This window comes from Sphaerodactylus townsendi, linkage group LG16 (assembly GCF_021028975.2).
Source record: "Sphaerodactylus townsendi isolate TG3544 linkage group LG16, MPM_Stown_v2.3, whole genome shotgun sequence".
Lineage (NCBI taxonomy): Eukaryota > Metazoa > Chordata > Lepidosauria > Squamata > Sphaerodactylidae > Sphaerodactylus > Sphaerodactylus townsendi.
The window spans coordinates 26352387-26379510 of NC_059440.1; the positions used below are offsets into that span (position 1 = coordinate 26352387).

Here is a 27124-nt window from a genome sequence, read left to right on the forward strand (position 1 = left end):
GTTCTGCTTTCAGCCTTCTTTGGGTTTTAGTACTTTTGATGTTCAGCTTAACGCGATTTAACGTTATCAATTTGCAAAGCCAAGCCCGTACTGTTAGAATAATGGAAACGTTTCGGCACTTTCATGTTTAGAATATATATCGAACCCCACCTTTCCCCTCACACAGAACCAGAGGAGGAAGGCCACAATAGAAACAATCCAGAAATAACCACAATACGTAAACAAACAGGGCCACGGCCAACAGCAGAAGTAGACGGATATTCAAGTGCCCCTATTTATTTGTTTCTGCCTCTCAAGAATTATAGTTGACAGGGCGTGGAGGAAAAGAAAGGAGGGTTTTGTGGGACCATCTGCTGCCTAGGATCAGGAGTGAGGGAGGGTCAGACAATTAAACCTGTCCAGGGCACATTTAAATAACACAGATCCTATTTACATATTTCTTTTCAAAGCTGGCTGTGGGGGGGGGGGGCGGTATACACAACATATTTTCCTCCCCATCTCCATTTGTGGCCAAATCCAGTGACATTTTCTTTGACAAGCACAGCAAACTGTCATCGAAGAGAAATTGGGATTGGCGTACAGAAGGATCTTAAGGCGTTTCGTATCTTTAAAAAAGATCACCAGGTCTGGCAAAACCAGTTTCCCCACGTAGCAGATGCTTGCAAAGTGTTTCGACTCTGCTGCGAGAACGTCCAACCTCAGTTAGGTTTGGAGGAAACCATTGCCATTTGGGGGGGGACTTTTAAAAAATCCTAATAAAATGTTACTGCTGTTGTTTTCCCAAGATTGTTACTGAAAAATCGGGAGCTTTGGAACAGGCTGTCCAACTGTCTCCACCGTCCCCAAACAAAGAATGGCTTGTCCGCTGTAACCCAAGAGACGGGTTCACAAATCGATTTCTATGGTAGCGTTGGCCTGGATAGCCCAGGATCTCATCAGATCTCAGAAGCTAAGCAAGGTCAGGATTTGGTTGGGAGACCTCTAAGGAATACCAGGGACATGATGCTGGAAGCATCATAAGAACATAAGAACATAAGAACTAGCCTGCTGGATCAGACCAGAGTCCATCTAGTCCAGCATTCTGCTACTCGCAGTGGCCCACCAGGTGCCTTTGGGAGCTCACATGCAGGATGTGAAAGCAATGGCCTTCTGCTGCTGCTGCTGCTGCTCCTGAGCACCTGGTCTGCTAAGGCATTTGCAATCTGAGATCAAGGAGGATCAAGATTGGTAGCCATCCAATGGCAAACCACCTCTGAACACCTCTCGTCTTGACAACTCCATGGGGTGACCACAACTTGTGGCTCGACAGTTCTTTCCACCGTCAAGAACAGGGAAACCAGAAGTCCCCTTGGTAATTTTGTTTCCCACGTACTGGTAAAACTACACACCACAGACAGTGTAGTACCCGTGGTTGGCATGCTAGACTAGGCCCAGGGAGAACTAGCTTCATATCGTCATTCAGCCGTAAAACTCACTCAATCATCATAAAGTGGTTACTCTCTCAGCCTAACCCGCCCCCCAGGGCTATCTGGGAGGATAAAATGAAGGAGAGGGTCACTGTGCATGCTACCCTGACCAACTTGAAGAAAAACACAGGGGTGGGGGTGGGGGAAATAGAGCAGGGCTCCGTGCCATGGTGCACATGGGCACATTGGTACCCACCAGTGGTGTCCTATAATGTCAAAGATGGCTAGGTAATGACATCCCAATCCAAAGGGGGTAGAACCCATGTCTGTTACCTAGCCAGTAATAAATAAAGGATTCACTCACCTGGGGAGAAAGTAAGTTAACCAAGCAGGGAAGCACTTGGACAAGGATAAGAGAGTCAACTTTTTGGTTTTTCTCCTTCAATGTACTACGAGAGAATCGGCGTACGGTTTGAGTGGGCAGACACGGCTAGTAAGGTCACCTCAACGGGTATGCTGGTTTTACAAAATGAACCACAAGTCTGGGTAGGTTCAGGTCCTAAAAATGAGAACGACACATTCTGGCAGAAACTAGGCCTATTCTTGATTTACACAGCACACTGCTCTTCCCCATATGCGCGAGTGTGGGAATCGCACACAAGATTCTAACTGCGGAAGCCAGGCCTAATTTCACCTGAATTGCTTCGGGTCTCCTCCTGTGTCAACGAGACAAGCAGCAGGCGCAGCCATTCCAGCAGAAGTTAGCTGCAAATTACGCTAAGCAGGGCTGCCACGTGTGCTGTTATTTGCAGAGATATTTCTGATTTCAAAGGGCTTTCCCGGCACGCTCTGGTTCCCCTTTGCTTTATGGCACCTAGCAGATGGTTTAAAACATTCAGGCCACACCAAAAAGTACTTATGCTGCCATCTCAAACCAGGGCTACTCAGAACCCAACCCATATTTACATTTAGGGGGGCTTACTCCCAAGAAAGAATCATAGAATTGGAAGAGATCCCAGGGGCCATCCAGTCCAACCCCCTGCCATGCAGGAACACACAATCAAGGCACTCCCGACATATGTTCATCCAGTCTCTGTTCAAAAACCTCCAAGGAGACTCCACCACTCTCCGAGGCAGTGAATCCCACTGTCGAACAGTCCTGACAGCCAGGAAGTTCTTCCTAATGTTTAGGTGGAATCTCTTTTCCGGCACCTTGAATCTATCATATTATGTTAGCTCACAGGTGTCAAACTCGCAGCCCTCCAGATGTTATGGACTACAGTTCCCATCATCCCAGAACTGTAGTCCATAACACCTGGAGGGCCGCAAATTTGACACCTACGTACAGTTAGCTACTACCAATGAATATGGGAAAGAGAAAACCAGACAAATGCTCTTGCGAACGCAAATCAAAAAAGGGGAGGAAAATTCTCATGCTTCCTTAGACGGAAAGTCATGGTTTAAACAATACCCCCAGCACTTCCAGAATCCTGCCGCCGCCGCCGCTCCACAGAATCTACGTCTATATCAGAAGGCTATCTTCTACCACAGTCAGTCATTTATTAACACACACCAAATAAAAAGAGATTTGACATTTCCCAAGAGATGGAAAGGGAGGGGAAAGCAGGAGGTGGGGCGGGGGGGGGGGGGGGGGGGGTTAAAAAAAGGGAAAAGCAACTGAGCCTTAACTACCACAAAGCGGCTGGGCACCACTTTAATGAATACTTGAACTTCCAATGATCTGGAGGATGGAAGTCATCTTGGCAAAGAGAGGGGACAGGAAGGAGAGCTGGAAGTGGGTGATTCCCATGAGACGGGGTGGATGGACAGTATCATAGATCACAGGCATAAAAAGGACGCATCTCAGTGACCAGGAGACGCTCTGCACAACACACTCTCTGCAGCCATCAAGCGCCTATCGCAACGGGGCTGACTGGCTTTTCAGGGTGGACAGGAGAGAAGCAGTAGTTTGTCCCTTCAATATACATCAAGAGACCCAATCTTCCCAAGGCATGGCTAGCAGCAGAGAAAACGAAAGACCTTCATCCCCATCCAGTTCTGTCATCACAAATGTTGCAGGGTGTGGTGGCACCACAACTGCCCGCCACTACTTCCCCTGGCACCCCACATGTTTTCCTGAGAGTAAGTTGAGGCACTGTTAATGATTGGCCTTGTTGAAATGAACGCTTTTTCCACAGTAGCCGTTCTGGGTTTGGCTCTGCCTCAAGGAGTAGCTATCTCAGGAGGATGCTCACCACCTTCTCTCGAAATCCCGAAGGTGACCACAGGCTCAAAAAGGTTGGGGACTCCTGTTCCAGGGGATCTGAGATAAGATGGCTACGCAACAAATCTGTTATTTCAGCAGGCAATTGACACGCAGCACACCATGGTAACATACAAGGAGACTGGGAATACGATACGCCACACTGAAGAAATGAGAAGGAATCTCTCCTCTTTGGGTGGGACATTCAAGGCAAAGGAAGAAGAAGAATTTGCATTTATACCCCATTTGTCTCTACCTTTAAGGAGTCTTAAAGTCGCTTACAATCATCTTCCCTTCCTCTCCTTGCTATCTCCTTGGGTCTGGAGAATTGTGACTGGCCCAAGGTCACCCACCAGACTACATATGGAGGAGCGGAGAATCGAACCTGATTCACCAGATTAGAGTTCTCTGATCATGTAGAAGAGTGGGAAATGAAACCCGGGTCTTCAGATTAGAATCCACCTGCTCTTAAACACTATGCCGCGCTGGAGGAGCAGGTTATCTTCTTAGGATGCTGTGGCAGTCCTATTTGGGGGGAGAGGATCAGACGACAGGATTCTCTTCTGATATTTCCATTTAGCGTTAATATGCACATCCAAGTTTTGTCTGCTCCAGGATTGCAGAGTCCTTTGCGCCAGAAGACACGCAACCCTGCAAAACTCTTTACAAGACGTAGAGAAATGAGAAGGGGGGGGGGAACCTATAACCCAAACAGGTGCAGAAGTATCTCTGCCCTATTATCAAAGTGACTCACACCGTACCCCAACAGTACAGATGCCTGGCCCGACCGCCCAAAAAGACACAGTGGTATAGCGTAACAAAACCCGGGAAAACACCCTGAACTCCGAAATGCAAAAGCCTTCCATTAATCTCAAAAAGAGAATGAACGCAATATTTTAATTAGAGTCAATTAACAGAGGCAATTTACCTCTTCTGCACAGTTTATAGAAGAGCTTTAAGAATGGAGAAACAGAAGCATTTGGGTCAAAGGCGCCGTGACGCTCACGATTTAACAATGTTACAGTAAGGGGTGTTTGTGGAAATCACAGTTTTGATAGCTGAGTAAAAAGCGACGGGGGGGGGGGGGGAAACTTCACAAATTTATAACAAAACTGTCAAGCAATTAAGGCAAGACACTTTGCACGTGAACTTAAACTGCTAATTAAAAACCCCTTGCCTAATTGACTGCATTTGCATATCGTTCAACTCAAAGCAGAAATGATTCGGAGAACACACACAAGCATGCCTCCCTAGATAAAGCAAGCACACAGGTAGAATAAACAGAAGGTACTGGAAGCGTCTTCCCAAGGGAACTGAAGGTGTTGGCTCTTGAATATTAAAATGATTCTAGTGAGCGTCAAGAACCACTTTTGTGTGGCATCCTAGAAAACAGGATCCAAAAGAGCTTGGAATAATTCACTGCAAACAGCTGGCGATTTGTTCATGTCTGGGACCCCACCTGAGCGCATCATTTCACAGTCCTCCTTAGCTCAATGAGTTCAAAAGCAGGGAGGGACCTTGCGTACTCAAGTTTGTGAAAAAGAGTTGGTTTTTACACCCCACTTTTCTCAACCGTAAGGAGTCTCAATGGCTTACAAGCTCCTTCTCTTCCGCTCACCCAACAGACACCTTGTGAGATAGGTGGAGCTGAGAGAGTTTGGAGAGAACTGTGACTGGCCCAAGGTCACACAGCACTCTTCTTCACTCACTGTTGTCCTGTGGACAAAGCAGGACACCTCTGCTGCAACTCCGTGCCCCTCTAGCAGCCTTCCTTCTACCTCCTGTCAATCCAAATGGGACCTCATTTCCTCTGCTTCACACAAGGAGCTCATTCAGCAAAAGGGAAATCCACACATGCGTTGCGGCTGAGCTGAACCCGGAGGGGGCAAGAGGTGGGGGCAGGACAGGCAAAGAGTGGATCCAAATAAGCAGAAAACACAGAGAGAAAGAGACAGAAAGGCCCATCTAAACTGGTGCTTCTGCAGTCTTGCTGATGGGAGGGGGGGCTGTTGTTCTGTGCCAACTTTCTCTCTGTAAAAAAAATGGAAAATGGGGACAGCAGGAGAGGCAGCTCTTTCCAAGGAAGCAATTCTGGTTTTGTGACCGACCATAAAATATCCAGTAGCAAACTTTCCAAATGCCAACTGGAGCCAAAACAAAAAAATATTCCCCCTTGAGGTCTTCCATTATAATTAACTGAGCAAAATCTGGCAACGAATTACGTTGTGCGTGTGTGTTTTTTAATCTTTGCAGGAATCAAACGCCGGGAATTTCCACCCAATGGTGCCTCTCTGGAACGCAGCTCTTTGGGGGAAGAGAGAGAATCTCTCTCGTTTCATTCTTTTGCATATTTTTTTTAAGCAGACTTCAAAAGTGGAGCCTTTGAAATCTTTCTCCTCCGGGAAAAAGAATGACTGCTTCGTGACATCACAGCGGTCTCTGCGGCTCCTAATTGTGATGTCACAGAGAATTATGATCTCAGAGCAGTGGGACGAGGGATGACCTCAGCAACCAGAAGTCTCCACCGGGCAACAAAGCAGCCTGTTCTCATGCAAATGTGCACCCAGGAACACAAGAAATGGCCAGAGAAGGGGGCCCCTTTCAAAAGGCTGTGACTGACAGGCATAAGCAATCCCTGAAGGGCCATGATATATCACACACACACACACACACACACACAGCCAAATGTATGAATCTGGCATCCTCATATACATAAGGCAGCTGGGAGAAAGAGAGGCCCCCCTATTCCCCGGACGCTTCATGTGGAAACAACGCCTCTGTTGTTGTGTGAAAAGCCCCTTCTTAAAAAAAAAAAAAAGATTAACGTTATGTTTGGTCCTATTCATGGATTCCTTTTGCTATTAAAGCTCAATGCATTTGGGTTAAAGGTTTGCAGGACAGCCAGCTTAGACGGACAAACGGGAAATAAGAGGGTTTTTGAGGAGGGGGGGATATTTTAAAGGTATCATGATATAGGTTTAAATGTTGCTTGATTTACTCCCCACCCAAAATATTTATTATTATTATTATTATTATTATTATTATTATTATTATTATTATTATTATTATTATTATTATTATTATTATTATTATGCTACGCCAACAGCAATAGCCAACAGCACTATAAAAACACTTTACTGATACAAACCAGTGTAATAGTGGTTCACAACACCCTGTTTCCTAGGGCCTGTGTCTTTGATTTTGTCATTTCCATAAATAAATACAAATTATACATCACATCGTGGGTCCTGCTTATAAGTTGCTTGATTTAACCCCCCCCCCAAAAAAAATTGTTATTATTATTATTTTGCTAAGCCGACAGCAACAGCCAACAGCACTATAAAAACACTTTACTGATACAAACGGGCATAATAGTGGCTCACAACACCCTGTTTCCTAGGGCCTGTGTCTTTGATTTTGTCATTTCCATAAATAAATACAAATTATACATCACGTCGTGGGTTCTGCTTAGTGACTATGAGACCGCGAGGAAACTCTAGTCAAAAATTTTTGATCAAAGGAGGAACAGTGAAAATGTATAGTCATAGAAAATGTTACGAGGGAAATGGCGTGATTTGGGGAGATGCAGATTCAAAACTGCATGCTGCCATGGGAGCTCACCAGCCAACCTTGATTCAGGCGCTCAACACAGTCCAGCCCACCTCACAGGGTTGTTGGGAGGATAATATGGGGGTAGGGTAGGAGGAACCAAATTTGCAGCTTCGAGTTCCTCAGAAAAAGGGCAAGGATAAAAACACAAGATACATAAATCTTAATTATAGCATTGTTATTACACTGTAATTCACAATTCTCCCATTTGTTGGCTGCTGGGCATTTATTTGCTGACACGCTCTTTTAGCCATCCAATCAAGAGAAAGAAAACTGGGAAGGCTCAAAAAGAAATCTGAATTCCAAGCTAACGCTGAACTTCTAAGGAACACAGTTTCCTTGGAGATGGCATCTTTGAGAGTAGATTATTTGGCGCATTTTAATATATCCCTGCAATGCTTTGACTGATTGAGTTAGGGTACCCTTTTAGCCTGCCTTAAAAATCGTAACAGATACACACAAAAGCAAATTTTATAGAAGTAAGCATCTCCCAAAACGGATTTAAACAGGACATACAAAACACCTGGAAACGCCTTTGTACGTTGGAGATGTGTAAATCTTCCCTAGAGAACATTTACCTATCAGAAAGAGACATGGGGCAGGTAGCAACTATTGTACTGAAGATCATATAGGAAAGACTACAGTAAGACTGACGTCTCAAAGAGGTTTTGCAGCGTCACTGACCAACATTTGTTATTCACGCATTATTGCATTCACTCCTACATCAGGGAAAAGAGGTTGACGCCTCTTTTCTTCCACTCGCTCAGTCTGGCAAGCAGAAATTCCCTTCCAGCAAATAACTCCCCGTGACAACCACTAAAAGTGGTCATACGTGAAGGCAGGCTGTTTAAAAGTTTTGGTCGAGTTGTTTACATTCCATGTATTGTCGAAAGATTCCGTGGCAGGAATCACTAGGATGTTGTGGGTTTTCTGGGTTGTATGGCCATGTTTCAGTAGTATTTTCTTCTGTCGCTTCGCCTGCACCTGTGGCTGCCATCTTGAAGATGCCAGCCACAGATGCAGGCGAAATGTCAGGAGAAAATATTACTGGAACACGGTCATGCAACCTGGACAACCAACAACATCCTGTTTACATTCCATCAACAAAATTGTTGACATCAGGAAAAATATGCACTCAGTAACTGTCACCCTCAAGGTAAGAACTTTTGGGGAGTGTGTAAAGGACTATCCCGTCCCAGATGACCTGCAGCAACTCTGTAGGGTTTTCAAGGCCAGAATCCCAAAGAGGTAGTTTGCCTTGGCTAGCTCTATTTAGTCTCTAAGATCTAACTAAATGGGGCTAGACTGACCATTCAGGACTCAAATAAGAGACCTGCCCAACACAACTGAGAGGAGAGGACCCGGTTTCAAACTCAGATCTCTGTGGCTTACTGCTCTAGCTTGGCACCCCATTGGCAACCACAAGGCTGCTGAGTCTTTGCCAATTTCCTACCAGTATTAATATTCCCAGTCTTTTATCCACTGTTCTTAAGTAGAGTTCTTATCTTTCCCTATTGATCCATGTATCCTTATAATACTGTGCACTCAATCCATAAAGAAATATGATAGACCAGCAACAAAGCCCGTTGTGCAAAAAATACAACGGGCTCTAGAAAACTAGTCCTCCTGGGGCAAGAGACGTGGACAGGGCATATCTACTGGAAATGGCAGCTGGGGAAAACACTAAAACTGTGCTCCAAAATTCCCAGCTTTTTGGGGGGGGGGCATCAGGGTGATGTGAAGATGGGGAGGGTCCTCTCCATCTCCATAGGCATCCCCCCATCCCGTTTGCAAAGCAAGGACCCCAGAGCTTTAAGAAGTGTTACCAGCTGAGTGAGAAGGATTGTGGGTGTTGAAGTACAGTTAGTCCCTCTTTGCTTGGAAAATGGAGCCCTCTGGACTACATCTCCCAGAGTCCTTTGCATTAAGGAGTGAGTTGTCTGAAACATGCTAGGCTTTTATATAATAGAACAGGCATAAAAGGGCAAATGACTTGCTCCAAACAAAACACCAACCAGACTAGTCTGCTGTCCACCTACAAAAAAAAACCCCACACATTTGCACACATCCAATCGTCCTGAGGCTGTTCTCTTCTAAAATGCACTGTTAGAGGAGTGAAAGATCCAGTTTCATACTATTGTGATTCAGTTACCTAGCAATAGATTTTGTTGGGGGAGGAAGAGTCCTGCTTAAAATGCTATGGACGAGGATGAAATCAAATAGAGAGCTGCCTTCAAAATGCTCGTCAAATTGAAAATAAAGTTACCATTATGGAAATAAAAAGATAGAGATGCTATCAAGGCCATCCCGCGCGAACATATGGAAGGAAAAAATCAGAACAATCTACCATTTTCCAAAAGTTAAATGCCTTATTTCTGTTGGCTCCTACTAGTTAGGCCTATTAATTAAAGGTTTTATTCCTTTTCATTCAAGGTCATAAACTAGCTGCAGAGAATGCCATAAAGTTTATTTTCCTTGTTTAAATATGCAAAGCTGAATAATCCAGATTTGAGCGAGAGACAGAGAAGAAGTATATTTAAGTACCCAAATAGGCATCTTGGATGCATGGGTGTCTGCTTTCTCTTGCCTAAAAATATCTGCTGGTTTTTGTAAATGCAGCAGCTATCGTTTTTGGGGAGGGCCTGTGGCTCAGCGGCAGAGCATCCGTTTGGCATGCAGAAGGTCCCAGGTTCAATCACCGGCATCTCCAGGTAGCAGGTAATATGAAAAACCTCCACCTTAGATCCTGAAGAGTGACTGCCAGTCCGAGCAGGAAACGCTGGTCTTGATGGACCAACAGTCGGTCTACAACATAGGTGTCAAACTTGTGGCCCTCCAGATGTTATGGACATCTGGGGCATGATGCTGGCAGGGGATGATGGGAACTGTCGTCCATAACATCTGGAGGGCCACGAGTGACACCTGTGGTCTACAAGGTAGACCACTGAGCCACAGTTCGCTCCATGGAACTCTGCCAAATTGAGGTCCGGATGGCTCCCACACCTTTCAAAAGCAACATGTTTACAAATACTAACTGGAGCTGTTTAACTCAGCAGGATATAGAGGAGGAGGAGGAGGAATTTGGATTTATACCCCACCTTTCCCTCCTGTTAGGAGACTCAAGGTGGATTACAAGCTCCTTTCCTTTCCTCTCCCCACAACAGACACCTCGTGAGGTAGGCGGGGCTGAGAGAGTTCTGAGAGAACTATGTAAAGGCCAGGACTGGGATCAAGAGGTGCACTTAGGAGTTGCATGTGCTCAATGGACGAATGCCTGGGACCCTGGCATGTGTTGCAAGACGCTTTTGTAACTCCCACCTCCAGAGTTGCAAAAGAGGGTTACCACGTAGCAGGGCGGGTGGAGGGAGGGGCTGCTGCTCAAACATGTTCCCTTAGGTAAGCAGAACCAATTGTTCCGTTCCCTGGATCCGGGCCCGCAGTTTCAAGAGACAGAAGTGCAGACCGGAAAACAAAAGCAGATTTTCTTTCCTGTTTCTGGTGGCTGTTTTGTGTTTTGTTTTTAACAAAGCAAAAGTTTGTCAAACCTCCCTGCAGCTGATATTTTTATCCCAGGCTGCTGCAGTTGCACAAACTGTATTTCAAGCTCAATCACGTTAACTGAATAAGAGGTATTCCACCAAATGTATTTGTTTTGAAAATGTACATCCTTGCCTCCCTTAACGAAACACACACAGCTTTCTTATTTTGAAAAACTGTCTGGACAATCCTAAAATAAGCTCTGTAAAGAACACTTCTGTCTATTTGATATAAATTTGGGCATTCGCTGCCTGAGGACAAGGGTTACAGATCTTCATAACATTCTTGCAGAAGGGGAAGGGGATAATAGGAAACAGGATGAAATGTTGTCTGAAGACAAGAAATGAAAGCAAAGCAAAAAAAACCTTCCATTTTTATAGTATTCCCCCTCCCATTTCCTGCACAGATGTTGCCCAATTACAGATGTAAATAATCCACCGCTTGCAAAGGCAAACTCACACACCCAGACACAATGAGAGTCTGCTTTTAAATATATATATTTCAATTTAAAGCTTTGCAAAATTTAGCAACGGGAAAATCCACCTTAAATTTAGGCAAGTAACAGACAGCTCAAGTCCACGTACTGATTCCTGCCACAGAGAGGAAAGAAAGAGTCCAGAGATCAAATTCAGGACGCCGTCTGACACCTCCCGGGGCAGAGCCCCACATTTATAGGCCACCAGGCAAAATTAGCAAGGTACCCAGAGGCTGAGACACAATCACTGAAGTTGAGAGGGCCTCTTGAAGCTGCCGTGAAGTCCTAATCTGCTCCGAGCTCGTAAGGGTTACTTACTCTCCTGAACCTGTAAGCATAGAGCAACCTCTGTTATACTTTGCCAGACTTCCTAACACTTGATATCCTGTCTGCTATTTCAATGCCCTTACTCAACTGTTTCAGACAGACATTACACAAACCGGCTGGCGAAAAGGGAGTTGGGAAACCAGAAGCAATCGGAACCCGTGACCTTATTCTTCTCACCCAACGCCTGCTGGCTTGAGCAGAGGTTGTTGAACAAAACAGGTTTTTTAAAAAGTGATGTTTGTCAATCCCCCCTCCCCCCCCAAATCCCCTGGTCTGTGTGACGCCTCCCAAATCAATACGCAAGATGCTCTCCACCGGCACTGTTTTCTTGAATGAGCTCCCGTCCCCTCTACTATTGCTTATTGATTTCCGATGCCTGTTCCTTATCGATCCGCCTGGAAGGCACGTAACGGAAAGGTAACAAAATTTCCCTCTACAAATCTCAACCGCAGGGGATCTTGTTTAGGGAGAAAAATACAGACCATTCCCTTTCAAAAATAGCCCCAGCAACTGCTACAAATGTTCCTATCAAGAAAAACACACACTGGGACGCCCGGCACGTTCAAATAAGCGTCTCTTCTGGCAAGGAGGACCGAAGCAGAGATTCCTATCAGTTTGCGTTCTCAGTTGCTTCATCCAAACCCAACGCAAAGAAAACAACCGGCTGAGAATGGAGGAACGGGCAACTGTCCGCTAACCGGTTTTTCTAGCATTCGGGGAATCCCAGTTGCGTTCTTGGCAACCCCAGCTTTATGGGACGCACAGGCAACGCAGCCTCGTTCTGTGGCAACTGACACACCCTGCCCTTGACTTGCGTACCACACAGGCAGATCTTACGCAGGCTGCTGAACCATTATACAAGCATTCTTGTAGAAGAGTTGACAATCACAAGTCTGGGCGACCAAATGTGGGAAAGGTGAGTCCTGCCAGCTAGGTGTCGAACTCGCGGCCCTCCAGATGTTGTGGACTACAGTTCCCACCATCCCCTGCCAGCATGATGCTGGCAGGGGATGATGGGAACTGTAGTCCATAACATCTGGAGGGCCGCGGGTTTAACACCTATGAATCTGGTATGAGGAAAGCAAGAAATTATGACCACAGTTGGCAGTGGTGATGCCCTGACCCCATGAGAAAGTCCATGGGTGTGTGTGTGCAAATTGTATAGCCTCCCCATCTAAATGGAAGAAGCCAGAAAGATTTTGACCATAGCTTGGTCAACAGGACCTGGGCGAAGAAGAGGAAAAGAGTTTGGATTTATACTTTGCTTTTCTCAATCGTATAGTGTCTCAAAGCAGTTTACAAACTCCTTCCCTTCCTCTCCCCACAACAGACACGTTGTGAAATAGGTGGGGCTAGAGCAGTGGTGGCGAACCTTTGGCACTCCAGATGTTATGGACTACAGTTCCCATCAGACCCTGCCAGCATGACCAATTGGCCATGCTGGCAGGGGTTGATGGGAATTGTAGTCCATAACATCTGGAGTGCCAAAGGTTCGCCACCACGGGGCTAGAGAGTTCTGAACAAACTGTGACCCACGAGGTTTTCAAGGCAAGAGACAGACGTGGTTTGCCATTGCCTCCCTTTGCATAGCAACCCTGGACTTCCTTGGAAGCTCCCATCCAGGACAGCCCCCTCTTAGCTTCCAAGGTCTGACAAGATCAGGCTAGTACCGGCCACAAGACCTCAGAAGTAGAACTGAACACACATACCGTGTTCTACCCAGATTGTTGCTAGCAGACATTCTCTGTTCTGCTCCACACCCAAAACATTGTGAATCGGGAAATGATTCCCATTGCTCATCACGTACTTCATGCACACCCACATCAAAGGCCCCCTTCGCACATGCAGAATAATGCACTTTCAATCCACTTTCACAATGGTTTGCAAGTGGGTTTTGATATTCCGCACGGTAAAATCCAGCTGCAAAGTGCATTGAAAGTGGATTGAAAGTGCATTATTCTGCATATGCGGAAGGAGCCATAGACACCTGATAGGACATCTCTCCTGTTTTAACCCCATCCTTTCTCCTGGGAGTTCAAGGAAGCATAGATATCCCATTTTTCTGTCCACACTTGGAACTCAAAGGGGCTTACAATTTCGCTCTCCCCTTCTCACATCAACCCTGCAAGCTAAGCCAGGTGGAGCCGAGGCCAAGGTCACCCACCAACTTAAGCCGTGGAAGGTGTCAGCCGAAAAAACGCCACACAGAGAACTGCCGTTTGTGGCTTTAATATAACTTGTTCCACGCCGCATGACATCGCTTCCCCAGACACCATGTGCACGAGGCAAAAAGAAGCAAGAAACAAGTTTGACCCTTGGTTCATATCAGGGAACCCCAAGTGCCCATGCCATGTGCAACTATATGCCCCCCATTTCCTTCATAACGCACGCTGCAACTCCAGGCTTGAAGCCCTGACAGGTAAGTCCTAGAAATGAGATGAGCCTGCTCCCGGAAGAGGCAGAGAGTCCTTTTCCTTGCTGATCTCCTGCGTTTTTTAGGTCGAGATTGCAACCACTACAAAAGGCAGAGAAGCACACGGCAATCTGGCCAAAGGCTGGGCCACCTTGGCGCGAATAGGCTTCTGCTCTTTGATCTCGCGGGGATACCTTTCACCGGCTTGGGAGGGACGATTATTATGAAACAGAAAAGGGAAGCTTGGCTGGGTTCATTTGCCTCATGTGACTCTCCGGGACACTCCTCCCACCTCGCAAGACGCTGAGCCTCAGGGAATCTCGGTGCGTGTGAGACAGAGAGCCAGACAGCAGTTTCCTCTTCCTCCCCTCCCCTCCACCTTAGCCTGAATACCACTTCCAGCATGCCTTTTCTCCGCCGGCCTGTCAACAAAAACACCCAGAACGTCATAAACCCAGGGACATAGAATCACAGAGTTGGAAGAGACCCCCAAGGGCCATCCAGTCTAACCCCCTGCCATGCAGGAACACACAATCAAAGCACTCCCGACATATGTTCATCCAGCCTCTGCTTAAAAACCTCCAAAGAAGGAAACTCCACCCTTTCTCTGAGGCAGTGAATTCCACTGCCGAACAGCCCTGACAGTCAGGAAGTTCTTCCTAATGTTTAGGTGGGATCTCTTTTCCTGCACTTTGAGTCCATCACTCCGTGTCCTAGTCTCTGAGGCAGCAGAAAAACAAGCTTGCTCCCTCTTCAATATGGCATCCCTTCAAATATTTAAACATATCATGTCCCACCCTTAACCTTCGCTTCTCCAGACTAAACATCCCCAGCTCCCTAAGTCTCTCCTCGTAGGGCATGGACTGCATCATGAATGCTTTCACGTGACCCCACATATACGCACCCAAAAGCCATGACCAAGGGCAGGTTGCCCGGTCAGATGCGTATGCACACCCCCACCACCATCACAGAGGCAGTGGAGAAGTTGCCTCCAGTCGCAGTGGACTCATGGCAACCCCACGGGCTTTTCACAGCAACCAACAGGGGATTTGCTGTTGCCTGCCTCCGACTCACAGCCCTGGCATCCCTCAGTGGTCCTTCCTGGGTGATCTTGCTCAGCTTCCAAGATCTGATGAGATGGAGCTAGCCTCAGATATCCGGACAAGCGACGAGCAGAAGGAAATGTGTAAACGATTAATAGATCAACCAACAACGCTACAAGGCAAACAGTACACCGGGCAGAAAACAGCCTCCCGAGTTCACTGAAAAGACGCCGCTGCTCAACCTACGCCGCAAACCCAGCAGCACCTCCACACAACAAGTCCCCTGGATCCCACCGCCAAAAAAGCTCCCTGCCCTTTGAAGGGTCCATCTTTCCCTCTCTTAACACACTACGCAGTTTACAGAGGACACATCCTCGCATCCAACTGCCACAAATCCACTTTGGGTCGCTGCGAGGCCACCGTGCGTGCCCCACAGGGAAGAGGGCTGAAATGCGGGCCTGCACACGCTTTGCAGGCCGCGGTGGGTGAAAGCACGCACCTCCTCCTCCGCTAGTTGAAAGAGGAGACGCGCAGGCAGCAGTTAACAGGCAGAGTGAAACGCAGGCAGCCAGGCCAGGCGCATGACTGATTCTGTTCTGTTGTTCTTTTTTTATCCTCCTGCGTTTCCTCTCTAGGAGACCTCAGATTCATCCCAGTGTTATTTGCCTCTAGCCACAGTCTAGGAACCCTCCAACCAGTTTTCACTCTCTGCATAATTATCTGCTAAGGCACAAAACAACCTTAACATATGATATCCCGCTGGCGATGTCTGGCGGAAAAAAACCTGGGCGAGCGCGCACGCTCTAAGAAAGGGAGGGCATTACAGCTATTGCTTCGGGATCCCGAGCGCACGAGCTTTTCGCAGGGTCTTCTCCAGAGTTCAACAGGAGCTCTCCTCGCCAGAGTCAAAGCTTTGAAACTTAGACCGGTTTTGTGCTGGAACAGAGGTCAACAGAGCCAGAATCAGTCTATCCTGCCCTGTTCCCAAGACACAGGAACAATTACGCGCGTTTCCTTCCTGCCCCCAGCTCCCGCAAAATGGAAACAAAATCAAAGCTACTAATTTCAGTCTCACGGGGATACGACGCTTCAGATCAACTGTCTCTAACTTTGTGAGAGGGTTGTCCATCACTAGCACCCTCAAAGTGTTTACCCATTGAGAACCTGGTGTGGTGGTTAAGAGCAGAGATTTGTAATGTGAAGATACAGGTTTGCTTCTCTAGTCCTCCACCAAAGTGTCTCACTCTAATCTGTTGGGTTGGATTCGATTCCCTGCCCCTCCACATGAAGTCTGCTGGGTGACCATGGGCCCTCACAGTTCTCCAGTCCTTCCTTGGCTTTTAGGGGGCAACTTTATGTCAAACACCAAATTGGGCTGACGTACACCCAGCGTTTTTGCTTAAATCTCCGGGGGACAAGACAGATTCAAAAACACCCATAAGCCAAGAAAACTCCTCACTCAGTGACCACAATATTAAAGATCCAGTCTGAACCTTTCCACAGTTCTAGATTTGGCCACTAGATTTATAACACACTATCAAAAGGGGCACCAGTGTTTTTTTTAATGGACCAGATCTGGGGGCCAGTCCGTAGGAGAAACTCAAAAGGCAACAGTCCCAGCATTATTCGGGTCGACTAAGACTAAATGAAGCTGGTTGGATTTTAGCTACGGAGGACGAAACAATATTCAAAGAGAACGCTGAAGGACAGAGAAAGATGTCTTAATTGTGCTGCCCAGGATGGGAAGAGACTATGGCTGCCCCCCCTTGCTCGCCCCCCCCCCCATATCAAACTGCATCCCCCATTCTCTCGGTCCCTCCTCTTCCCATTCATAGGTATAAAGGCAACCCCACACCACCACGTTTAGCGCATGATTAGCCGAAGATAGACAAGCCATTAAATTCGCTGCATCCCCCTCCAACTATGCAAGATAATGTGGCTCTTTAGAGCCTGGTGCTGCTATAATGACCCTGATGCAGAAGGGTTTGGGGGAAGGGGCTGAGTGGAAAACAAGGCAGACTCCCCTTTAACAGGGAGATGGGACCGGAGGGGAGCCAGCCGCCGATTGACCTGGCCTCCCAAGTCTGGCTCACTGCTTGGGGCATTCAGTCTGAATTCTTTTTCCTAAAAAGAAAAGTGACCTGTATGTTTGGGAAGTGTTTGCGTGCACGCGCAGTTTCTCCCAAAACGGGTGTGGGGCAGTTTAATTAGGGCTATTAATAGGGTATTGTGGGTTTTCCGGGTTGTACAGCTGTGTTCCAGAAGCATTTTCTCCTAATGTTTCGATCATGATCCTCTGAAGATGCCAGCCACAGATGCAGGCGAAACATCAGGAGGAAATGCTTCTGGAACAAGGCCATACAACCCGGAAAACCCACAACACCCCAGTGATTCCGGCTGCGAAAGCCATCGACAATACAGAGATGTTAATGTTCCCCAAATTCTCTTTGGATGCCCTAGAAATTCCCACAGTCCAGTTAATTTTGACTTTTGTGGATTGTTTGATCTAGGTTTTTGTTTTTCCAAGAGGAGGAAGGGGGGGCGGGGTTTAGTATGGCTTCCCCTCCCCTCCCCCTCAGTCAATTCCACCCACCAGCTGAAGTCTGACATCCTGGTGCGGTCTGACCAGGGACACATTTCTCAAGATGTACCAAGCATTCCTCCCCGCTGACCAGGAGCCCTGCCAAGGCAAAACTTCCCTCCCTTCTCAGCCAACCCTGAGGATTCTGGAAGGGGGGGCGGGAGGCTGCCGCAGATAAAGGCTCGCTTGTATCAATGCACTTTCGAGCTGTCTGGTTGGGCAAACTCCACAATGGGCTGGCGTGCTCTGAAAAAAAAGCTGTTGCAACTTGTCCGGGATGCAACGATTTCCTGCGTTTATATATATCCCAATCCACAAAAAATGGCGGAGGGGGGATGGTGGCTCAAATCCAGACGGCTCCAAACAACCAAATGAGCAAGCTGCTCCGCGTGCCTATCAGACACAGATATATTTGCAAATATAATGAATTACGAGTCTGGAATCCGTGTGCGTGTTTGTAACATGAGAAGCTAGACTGCCCTGCAAATTAGAAAAGCATTTACTCCTACGGATTTTCCCCTCCATTTGCTGGAGCAGGGGGGTCGCAAAAGTTTATTTCTTGGGAGTCCTGAATTCAATCTGCCTCGTCCCATCAGAGGAAAACCTCGCCAAGGCAAAATAAAAAAAAAAGAATCAAAAGTCACCTCTGCCGCCAGTCATTTCCTGTTCATTTACACAACTCAGGCCTGGGAGTATTTAAATATTTGCATACAATAAAGAGGGAAAGCGTTTAGGAACAAGAAAAGGCCACTGTAGTAGCTAGAAACTGAACGACTGTTAAAATGGCACCGTTATTATGTGGACAGATTCTACTAAAGCAACTTAGTTGATCCATGCAAATTTCTGGTACAAACACTGGGAGAAGCAAACATTCCCCTAAACAACAAACACTTTCTTAAGTAACTGGGGTGACTTTATTGCCAGGGGGAGGGGGGTGAGAGAGAAAACAGAGATGGCCTTCCATCTGGCACTTTGAAGACCAATTGGGCACACCTCTGCTAAGTTACATGCTCAAAAGTGACTTGACTCGGGGAGAGGAATTTTGCACGCTTCTGAGCCGAAACACACGCAGTCACAAGAATCCTGCACGAGGAGGTTTTCTGAGCAGCTCGAATGCTTCTGACCTTTTCCAAACAATGGGCTGGTACTGGAACCCGTGTGGCTCACACAGAGCTAAAGGGGTTTGTAATTTTCTTTTGGGATGGTTTGGAAGGCCTGAACCAAAGTCCCTACCACTTGATACCGTGCTTTTATAAACAGATGTGTTTCAGAGACGACGCACATTGATTGGTCGGCAGTAGAGGTACCAAATTCAGGTCCAGGTGCACTGTAGAGACCAACAATATTTGTCGGGCATAAGCTTGAGTCAAAGTGCCCCTTGGTCTGATACAACTGGGAACAACCCTGATCTCTTATATCCCATCCTTTTGACTGGAATATAAGGGATTGCCATTCCTATTTGTATCTGACCTGATTCCTGAAAGCTCATACCCTGAAAATTTTCTTGGTCTCGTATCTGAGCACCTTGGGGTCTGCATCAACAGGACAGGTACCGGATTACCTCTCTGCCATGGAACAGCTCCAAACTTGCTCATTCTTGGAGACCAACACCTGGGTTACAGGGTGGGGAAACATGCCAGGAAAGTATTCTCAGCTTCAGCCAGCTGACATCCCTTCAATTCACAGACACTCAAAGCTATCCTAAAGAGTTACTCCGATCTAAGCATGTTCATTCCAAAGGGATGTGGAGGGCTTTTATGGCTGGAATCAAATGGCTGTCGTGGGTTTTCTGGGCTGTGTGGCCGAGGTCGGGTAATGCCTCATCCCTCCCCTCCCCCCCCCCCACAACCCAACTGCGAGGTGGACAAATCAGACACTCCACCACACAATCACTCCACGCTGTGCCACCGAAAGGGAAACATCTCACCGAGTCATGCCTCTGCAAACGCCCGCCACGGATGCAGGCAAAAGTCCACCCAGTCTGGAAAACCCACAACAGCCAGTCCGTTTTTATTGTTTACAATGATATGACGAAAGCCGTGAAGGGAAGGAAGGGCAGCAGACAAGTTTAATGTCTTAAATAAACAGACTAAAATAAAGTCCAAAAACATACACAAAGACAGAAACGTACTAAGTCTATTCAGAAGTCTAGACTTCCAGTTTCGTCTACGCCAAACCCTTCAACCCTGCACTTTTCGGCGGCCTTAGAGTGGAGGAACTCTGCTTGGGATTCCACATAGAGCTGGGCATGGATGGAAACACAGAGCTGGAAGGGACACCCGGGGGTCATCTAGTCTGACCCTCCTGCACAAGGCAGGAAAACTGGCAAGTCCCAGAAATTGACAAGACTCACGGAACTCTGCAGGGATGGAAACACAGGGCAGGGAGGGACACCGGGGTTCATCTAGTCTGACCCCTCCTTTAGCAGGCAGGGAAACTGTCAGGTTCCAGAAACTGACAAGACTCATGGAATTCTGAATGGGATTCCACGGATGGAAACAGGGAGGGACACCCGGGGGCCATCTAGCCTGACCCCTCCCGCCCCAGCCAGGGACCTTGACAGGACTCACCCGGGGCGTTTTCCTCTTGTAGCGGTTGCCGTAGTCGTACTTCTCCTTGACCTCGTCGAGGCGCCGGCCCAGGCGGGCCTTGTCCTCCTTGGCGGTGTAATCCTGGCTGAGGAGAATGTAGGCGCGCCAGTTGGCCGAGTCGAAGCCCCAGTGGCAGGTGCGGTTCTCGAGGGCCTTGTGCGAGTGCACGACGAACTTGTGCGGCGGGTAGAGGAGGCGGCAGTCGAGGCACTGGATGCAGGCGGCGCCGGGGGCGGAGTAGAGCTCGGGCACCAGCAGGCCCTTGCACTTGCCGAAGCACTCGTGGTACACCTTGAAGCCGCGCTCGCTGCGCTCCAGCTCGGGCTCCAGCTCGGGCTCTGGCGCGCCGTCGGGCCGCTCGGGCTTGCAGCGGGGCGGGCGGGCGGCGGCGGCGGCGCCGTAGAGGAGCGCGTTGCAGAGGCGCTCGGCGTCCGTCTTGGTGATGAGGCCGCAGGAGGGCGCCGAGAAGGGCAGGATGCCCACCACCTTCAGGATCTCCAGCTGGTCGGCCGTGCAGCGCGAGCAGTAGACGTGCAGCTCGTCGCACACGGCGTTGATCTGCTGCAGCGAGAAGTCGCGCAGCACCGAGTTGAGGATCTGGGGCAGGCACAGGCGCTTCTCGCCGCCCACCACGAAGCACGAGATGGGCTCGCCCTCCAGCACCGTCTCGCAGCGCTCCGTCGAGCGGTCGGGCGGCAGCAGGAAGGGCGCCGGCATGACGGCCGGCGGCTGGATCGGGGGCAGCGCCAGCAGCGCCTCCGAGCCGGGGTCCTTCGCCTTGTCGCGCCGGTACAGCTCCTGCGCCCAGCGCGCCGAGAACGCCGCCGGGCCGCCTAAGGAGCTCATGGAGCTCAGGTGGAACTGCTCCAGCGTCTTCTGCAGGCCCGGGTGCGGCTGGAAGCCCCCGCCGCCCCCGCCACTGCGCCCCACCGGCTCCATCGTCGCCCGGCCCCCCACCACCACCACCGGAGGTCCCCGCTCGCCCGGCAAGCAGAGAGGGCGCCGCCGGCTGATCAACGGGATCCCGGGGGTCTCTCCTGCGCAGCTCCCCCCTCGACGGCTCTCGTCCTCGACGGCGATCCAGGAACCAGCTCCGGGAAAGTTGCCCGCGGGCTCACAGGCAGGCCGCCCCGGCCGCCCCCAGGCGAGGCGGCGATCCTTCAGGCGCCCCAGCCGGCGCGGTCAGACCTTTCCAAGCAACCGGACTCGGGAAGAGGGAAGGCAGGCAGGCAGGCGGGCAGGCAGGCGGCCAAGTCAGCAGCGGCAGCGGCGGCCCCGGAGGGTGACGGCAGTCCCGGGCATCTGGGCGGCCGCCTGCGCTCTGGCCATGTCCGTCCGGAGAGCGAGCGAGCGAGGCGAGGGCGCACGGCGGGGCGCTGGAGGGCCGTCCGGTGGGTTGGCTGGAAGAGGCGCTCGGGTGGGCTGCGGGGGGCCGCGCGGGTCGGTCGGTGCGCCTCCTGGTCGCCGCTGCCGCCCGCAAGCGCCGCCGCCGCGCCGAGCTCCAGCCCAGACTGAGGGTGGTGCGCCGCCGAGCCCCGGCGCTGCGGAGGGAGGGAGGGAGGGAGGGAGGCTGGGCGCTCCGCCCCCTCCTGCTTGGCCCGCCCCCTCCTCTGCCCCTCCCCTCCCCGTCCCTCCCCTCCCCGGCTGGCTGGCTGGCTGGCTGGCTGCTTGCTGAGGGACGGCTGCCTCCTCCTCCTCCTCCTCCTCCTGGGCTCTTGACGCGCGGCCAAGAATGCGACCAACTCCCCAGGCGGGGCTCTTCCAGGCCCCGGCGACGCCTCCCCCCGCCCGGGCCAGCCTCCAGGCAGCGCCGCCCCCCGCGCTTAGCATCCCCGGCGGCCCCGCGGAAAGCCCCGACCCCCGGGGGGGGGGGACCCCCGCTCGCCTCTCTGCGCGCTCCCTGCGCCACCCAGCAGCGGCAGGACCCGGGAAAGCAGGCGCCGCGAAGAGCTCTAGACCAGCCAGGGACCCTGTTACTCGAGAGTAGTCCCCCAGCGCGAGAGCGAAGGCGACACGGCGGGCCTGCTCCTGAGTCCATTGGAGGGTGGATGGCTCTGCAGTGGCACGACGACTCTTGAGTAGAATTGAGCAGTCCCAGCGGACGAGGGAAACTGACACAGTGATTCTACTCCTGAGTAAAGTTGAGAGTGATGGCTCTATACTGGTACAACTCTTTGAGTAAAATGGACAATGAATTGGAAAAAAAAAACAGCCTATATTTTTGGTGCGGGCCTGCACAGTTCTCTCCCTTTTTTGTGCTATTTTGTGATTGCTTGTATACGAAACCCTTTCTTTTTTGTACTTAACGGTTGCTATTTGTACTTCAAAACATGCACAAAGGCTGAAATTGACCAAATTACAAAGGACTTCTTTCCTAGAGCCTTTCAGTTTCTTCTACACCAAACACTAACCTTTCAACTGGCTGGGGTGGGTTTTCCGGGGCTGTGTGGCCGTGGTCTGGTGGATCTTGTTCCTAACGTTTCGCCTGCATCTGTGGATTGCATCTTCAGAGGTGTATCACAGAGGGAAGATGCCAGCTACAGATGCAGGCGAAACGTTAGGAACAAGATCCACTGGACCACGGCCACACAGCCCCGGAAAACCCACCACAACCAGTTGAATCCGGCCGTGAAAGCCTTAGACGATACATTAACCTTTCAGTCCTACACTTTCAGCCCTTGGCTATTAAGCATCGAAATTAAATGAAATCTTGAGCATCATTATTAATACAAAGACTCACTTTTTTCTATTAGATCTTAATATACCAATCCAGAACCCTCACAGCCGTGAGTCACCAACTGAGGCTTTGCACGCCCTCCACATGCTGTTTGCATGCATGTTTTCTCTTCCCACTCACCCTGCAAGCCTCTTGTCACTGGAGACTTAGGGAACACTGGTAAGGCTACCTCTGAGCAGGTACAAAAGGCAGAGCTTCCAGTTACAGAGGCATATCTAGGGAGAATGCAGCCCGGTGCAAAATCTGAGTTCCCTCCCCTATGGGTGGCCACCCTCCCCCACCATGACCAAACAACTTTTTTTGGGTCTTGAAGGAAGGAGGAGGGGACTGGGGGCAATTTTCCGCCCCCCCACGTGACTAAATGGCTGCAGCCCAGGGACATTTGACCCCATATGTCCCCCCGGGCGATACACCCCTGAGTCAGTTACCTTAGCTCTCCCTGTGAGTCCTTCAGCATGGAAGAATGGTCTTCGCATGTGGGTGAGATTTCAGGTACGGTCTGCTTTCTTAAACACAAAAGAGCTCCGTTGCAAAATTACAGCACATGTATGGAAAATGGCCATCAGAGTCAGAAACGCAGATCTAAGAAAATAGAAAGGAAAGCCATCAATCTAACTTGGCTGTGTCACATTTCAAACAAGGCAAAGCATTTTCCCCTTGTTTCAAGCGCATGTGTGTGTGCGTGCGCCCAGGGTTGCTAGCTTCCAGAAGTTCGGTGGGGGCAAGGACCAGAATATTATTTTCAACAACAACAACAACGCTAATGACAATAATACACTCCTCTTCATCACAACATTCATGACCTCATGATGGCACCATATTACATGCAGGCTCATAATGATATGGTTGACATAACACACAATGTTTCCAGACAGCCACAGATACAAAAGGTCCAGACTATGCAAACTACCCAGACACACAACCCATCCATATGTCTGCGCTAAAGGAAACTAAGAAGGCAACTGCCCAGTAATAATGCACCACGACACGCTGCAAACCAACATGTCAACATGTCCAGTACGGCTCAATAGAGTTGGTGAAATGTAAATATGTAAACAATGAACGGACTGTCCAGCTGGAGTGCATTTCAAAAAGGTAAACAAGAGCACAAATGTAAACACCTGGGACTACAAAGTAGCCAGGTGAATTGCCTGGGCTAAGCCGGAAACTTTCCTTTGGCCTAACAATGCAATCCTGAACAGATTTACTCCAGTCTAAAGCCAGGCTTAGACTGAAGTAACTCTACATCAGTTTGCACTGTGAGCAGCAGTGGCGTAGGAGGTTAAGAGCTCGTGTATCTAATCTGGAGGAACCGGGTTTGATTCCCAGCTCTGCCGCCTGAGCTGTGGAGGCTTATCTGGGGAATTCAGATTAGCCTGTACATTCCCACACACGCCAGCTGGGTGACCTCGGGCTAGTCACAGCTTTTCGGAGCTCTCTCAGCCCCACCCTCCTCACAGGGTGTTTGTTGTAAGGGGGAAGGGCAAGGAGATTGTAAGCCCCTTTGAGTCTCCTACAGGAGAGAAAGGGGGGATATAAATCCAAACTCCTCCTCCTCCTCCTCCTCCTCTCCTCCTCCTCCTCCTCCTCCTCCTCCTCCTCCTCCTCCTCCTCCTCCTCCTCTTCTTCTTCTTCTTCTTCTTCTTCTTCTTCTTCTTCTTCTTCTTCTTCTTCTTCTTCTTCTTCTTCTTCTTCTTCTTCTTCTTCTTCCTCTTCCTCTTCCTCTTCCTCTTCCTCTTCCTCTTCCTCTTCCTCTTCTTCTTCTTCTTCTTCTTCTTCGGGAAGGAGCACAAAAGTTGAAGGAATTTTCATTGGCAGAAGGCTGGATTCGCACGCCACTCCGGGCAGAGGACTCCAGGTTAGTTTTCCGATGTCCGTAAAGAAGAAGAGTAGGAGGAGTTTAGATTTACACCCTGCCTTTCTCTCCTGTGAGGAGACTCAAGGCGACTTACATACTGCTTTCCCTTCCTCTCCCCACAACAGATACCTTGTGAGGCAGGTGGGGCTGAGAGAATTTGGAAGAGCTGCGACTGGCCCCAGGTCACCCAGCAGACTTCATGTGTAGCAGCATAAAAAATGTAAGCACAGCCAAAATATGTCCAAAGTCAAAAGAATTATTCAGAACGTCAAAACCAGAAAGAGAGTTTGGCCTTGGTAAAGGGTGGTGTTTTAAGTATCGCATACTGGGTTGACTGTCTTCTTCTGAGGAGAAAATCCTGTATTGGTTGTTGTGGGTTTTCCAGGTTGGGGGCTACGATCTTGTAGTTTTTGCTGCTAATGTTTCGCTTGCATTTATGGCTGGCATTTTCAGAGGCATGTCACGGTCAGACTGCCACGGAAAGAAACACATCTCGCCGTGGCATGCCTAGGAGCAAAAACTACCAGGCCACGGCCACACAGCCCAGAAAACACGCAACAGCCAATTGATCCCGGCCATGAAAGACTTTGACAAAAACCTATATTGTTTTGCAACTGTTGCTCTTTACTATTCTTTCGGTTTTTGATATTGTATGGATGTGCTATTACGCAATTTGAAAAGAAAAAAGAGGGAGGGGGAGACCGAAGCTGGAAGAAAGAGTGAAATTTTTTTTTTAATTGCAGCAATACAATAAGGCTATTGAACCAGAAATTGGGCTAAGAAAGCACAATGCAAAACCTGAAACATATTAATGAGCTGCAAAGATATAGTCAATGCTCTGTATGGCAGGCGCTTTGTGGACCACACACGTAGCAAACATCGCCCCCTTCTGGAGTGGTTCTCAAACTGTGGGTTTTTCAAGCCTGTATCCCCCAGGGTAAGTGAATTAATTTGCCACTTCTGATATTTTCTTTCCCTTTCTTAGAAACACAAATTCACAATTTGAGGACGTATTTTAAGGGCGAGGCAAGTTTTTAAAATCGGCTTTTTGAAGCTATGGTTGCTTCGTTAGCAGCACTGATCCAACCAGTTCAGTATTAGGGTGCTGTGTGGTTTCCGGGCTGTATGGCCGTGTTCTAGCAGCATTCTCTCCTGACGTTTTGCCTGCGTCTGTGGCTGGCATCTTCAGAGGAAGATGAAGTGGCTACTACACATTATGACTTGATAGTCCAACATAAAGAAAAAGCTATTCTGTACTTGGGAACCTTGGACACTTCAGAGGAAGATGAAGATGCCAGCCACAGACGCAGGCGAAACGTCAGGAGAGAATGCTGCTAGAACACGGCCATACAGCCCGGAAACCACACAGCACCCTAGCGATTCCGGCCGTGAAAGCCTTCGACAATACAGTTCAGTATTGTTCCGAAGAACAGTGGGTTTTTATCCCCCCCTCTTTTCTCTGCCTTTAAGAAGTCTAAAAGCAGCTTACAACTGTCTTCCTTTCCCCTCCCAACAGAAGACACCTTGTGAGGTAGGTGAGGCTGAGAGAGTTCTGAGAGAACTGTGACTGGCCCAGGGTCATCCAGCAGGCTTCACGTGGTGGAGCGGGGAATCAAGGCCGTTTTTGCCGATTTGAGTTTGCTGCTCTTAACCTCCACACCACATGTCTAGCAGCTGCTCTCCAAGGTTCCCAAGTACAGAATAGCTTTTTCTTTATGTTGGACTATCAATTCATAATGTGTAGTAGCCACTAAGGAGCCGCATGGCATAGTGGTTAAGTGCTTGCACTGCCACTCACACGGTCAGGAGTTCAAGCCCCCTGTGGATCAGATATCCTGGCAGCTGGCTCATGGTCAACTCAGCCAGCCAGCCATTCCTTGGTCGGTAAATGAGTACCTAGCTCATAGCCAGGGGGTAAAGAATAGCCGGGGAAAGCAATGGCAAACTACCCCACAAAAACAGCTTTCCTTTGAAATCATTGCTTGTGGTGGTACCCCAGGGTCAGATACGACTAAAGGGGAAACTTTACCTTTAGTAACCACTACTCATATAGATTGCAATTCTCCAGTGGACTATCAGTCTGCTGTGTGTGGTACCCTGCAGTTCTCCAAGGCTTCAGGCAACGTATGCTCCCTTTATTGTCTTCATATATACCTTTGCGTTTCTCCCCAGTGGGATCCAAAGAAGCCTGCATCATTCTCCTCCCCTCCATTTCATCCTCACAACAACCCTGTGTGGTAGGTTAACCTGAGAGTGTGTGACTGGCCCAAGTTCAGGAGGAAGG

At 49.2% G+C, this 27124-nt stretch overlaps 1 protein-coding gene across 3 annotated transcripts in view; it reads right to left on the bottom strand.

Moving 5' to 3' along the window:
• The window catches only part of SKI (SKI proto-oncogene), a 152963-nt gene extending 131162 nt beyond the window's left edge, over positions 1 to 21801 (bottom strand). The window contains exon 1 of one of the 3 annotated variants that reach the window (XM_048518561.1): positions 20225 to 21801. In XM_048518561.1, the coding sequence (XP_048374518.1) occupies positions 20225 to 21184 (960 nt within the window). In that variant the 5' untranslated portion in view covers positions 21185 to 21801. The remainder of the gene's footprint in view (positions 1 to 20224) is intronic. The other 2 variants (XM_048518562.1, XM_048518563.1) reach the window with 2 other exon arrangements.
• Between the last annotated feature and the right edge of the window lie 5323 nt (positions 21802 to 27124).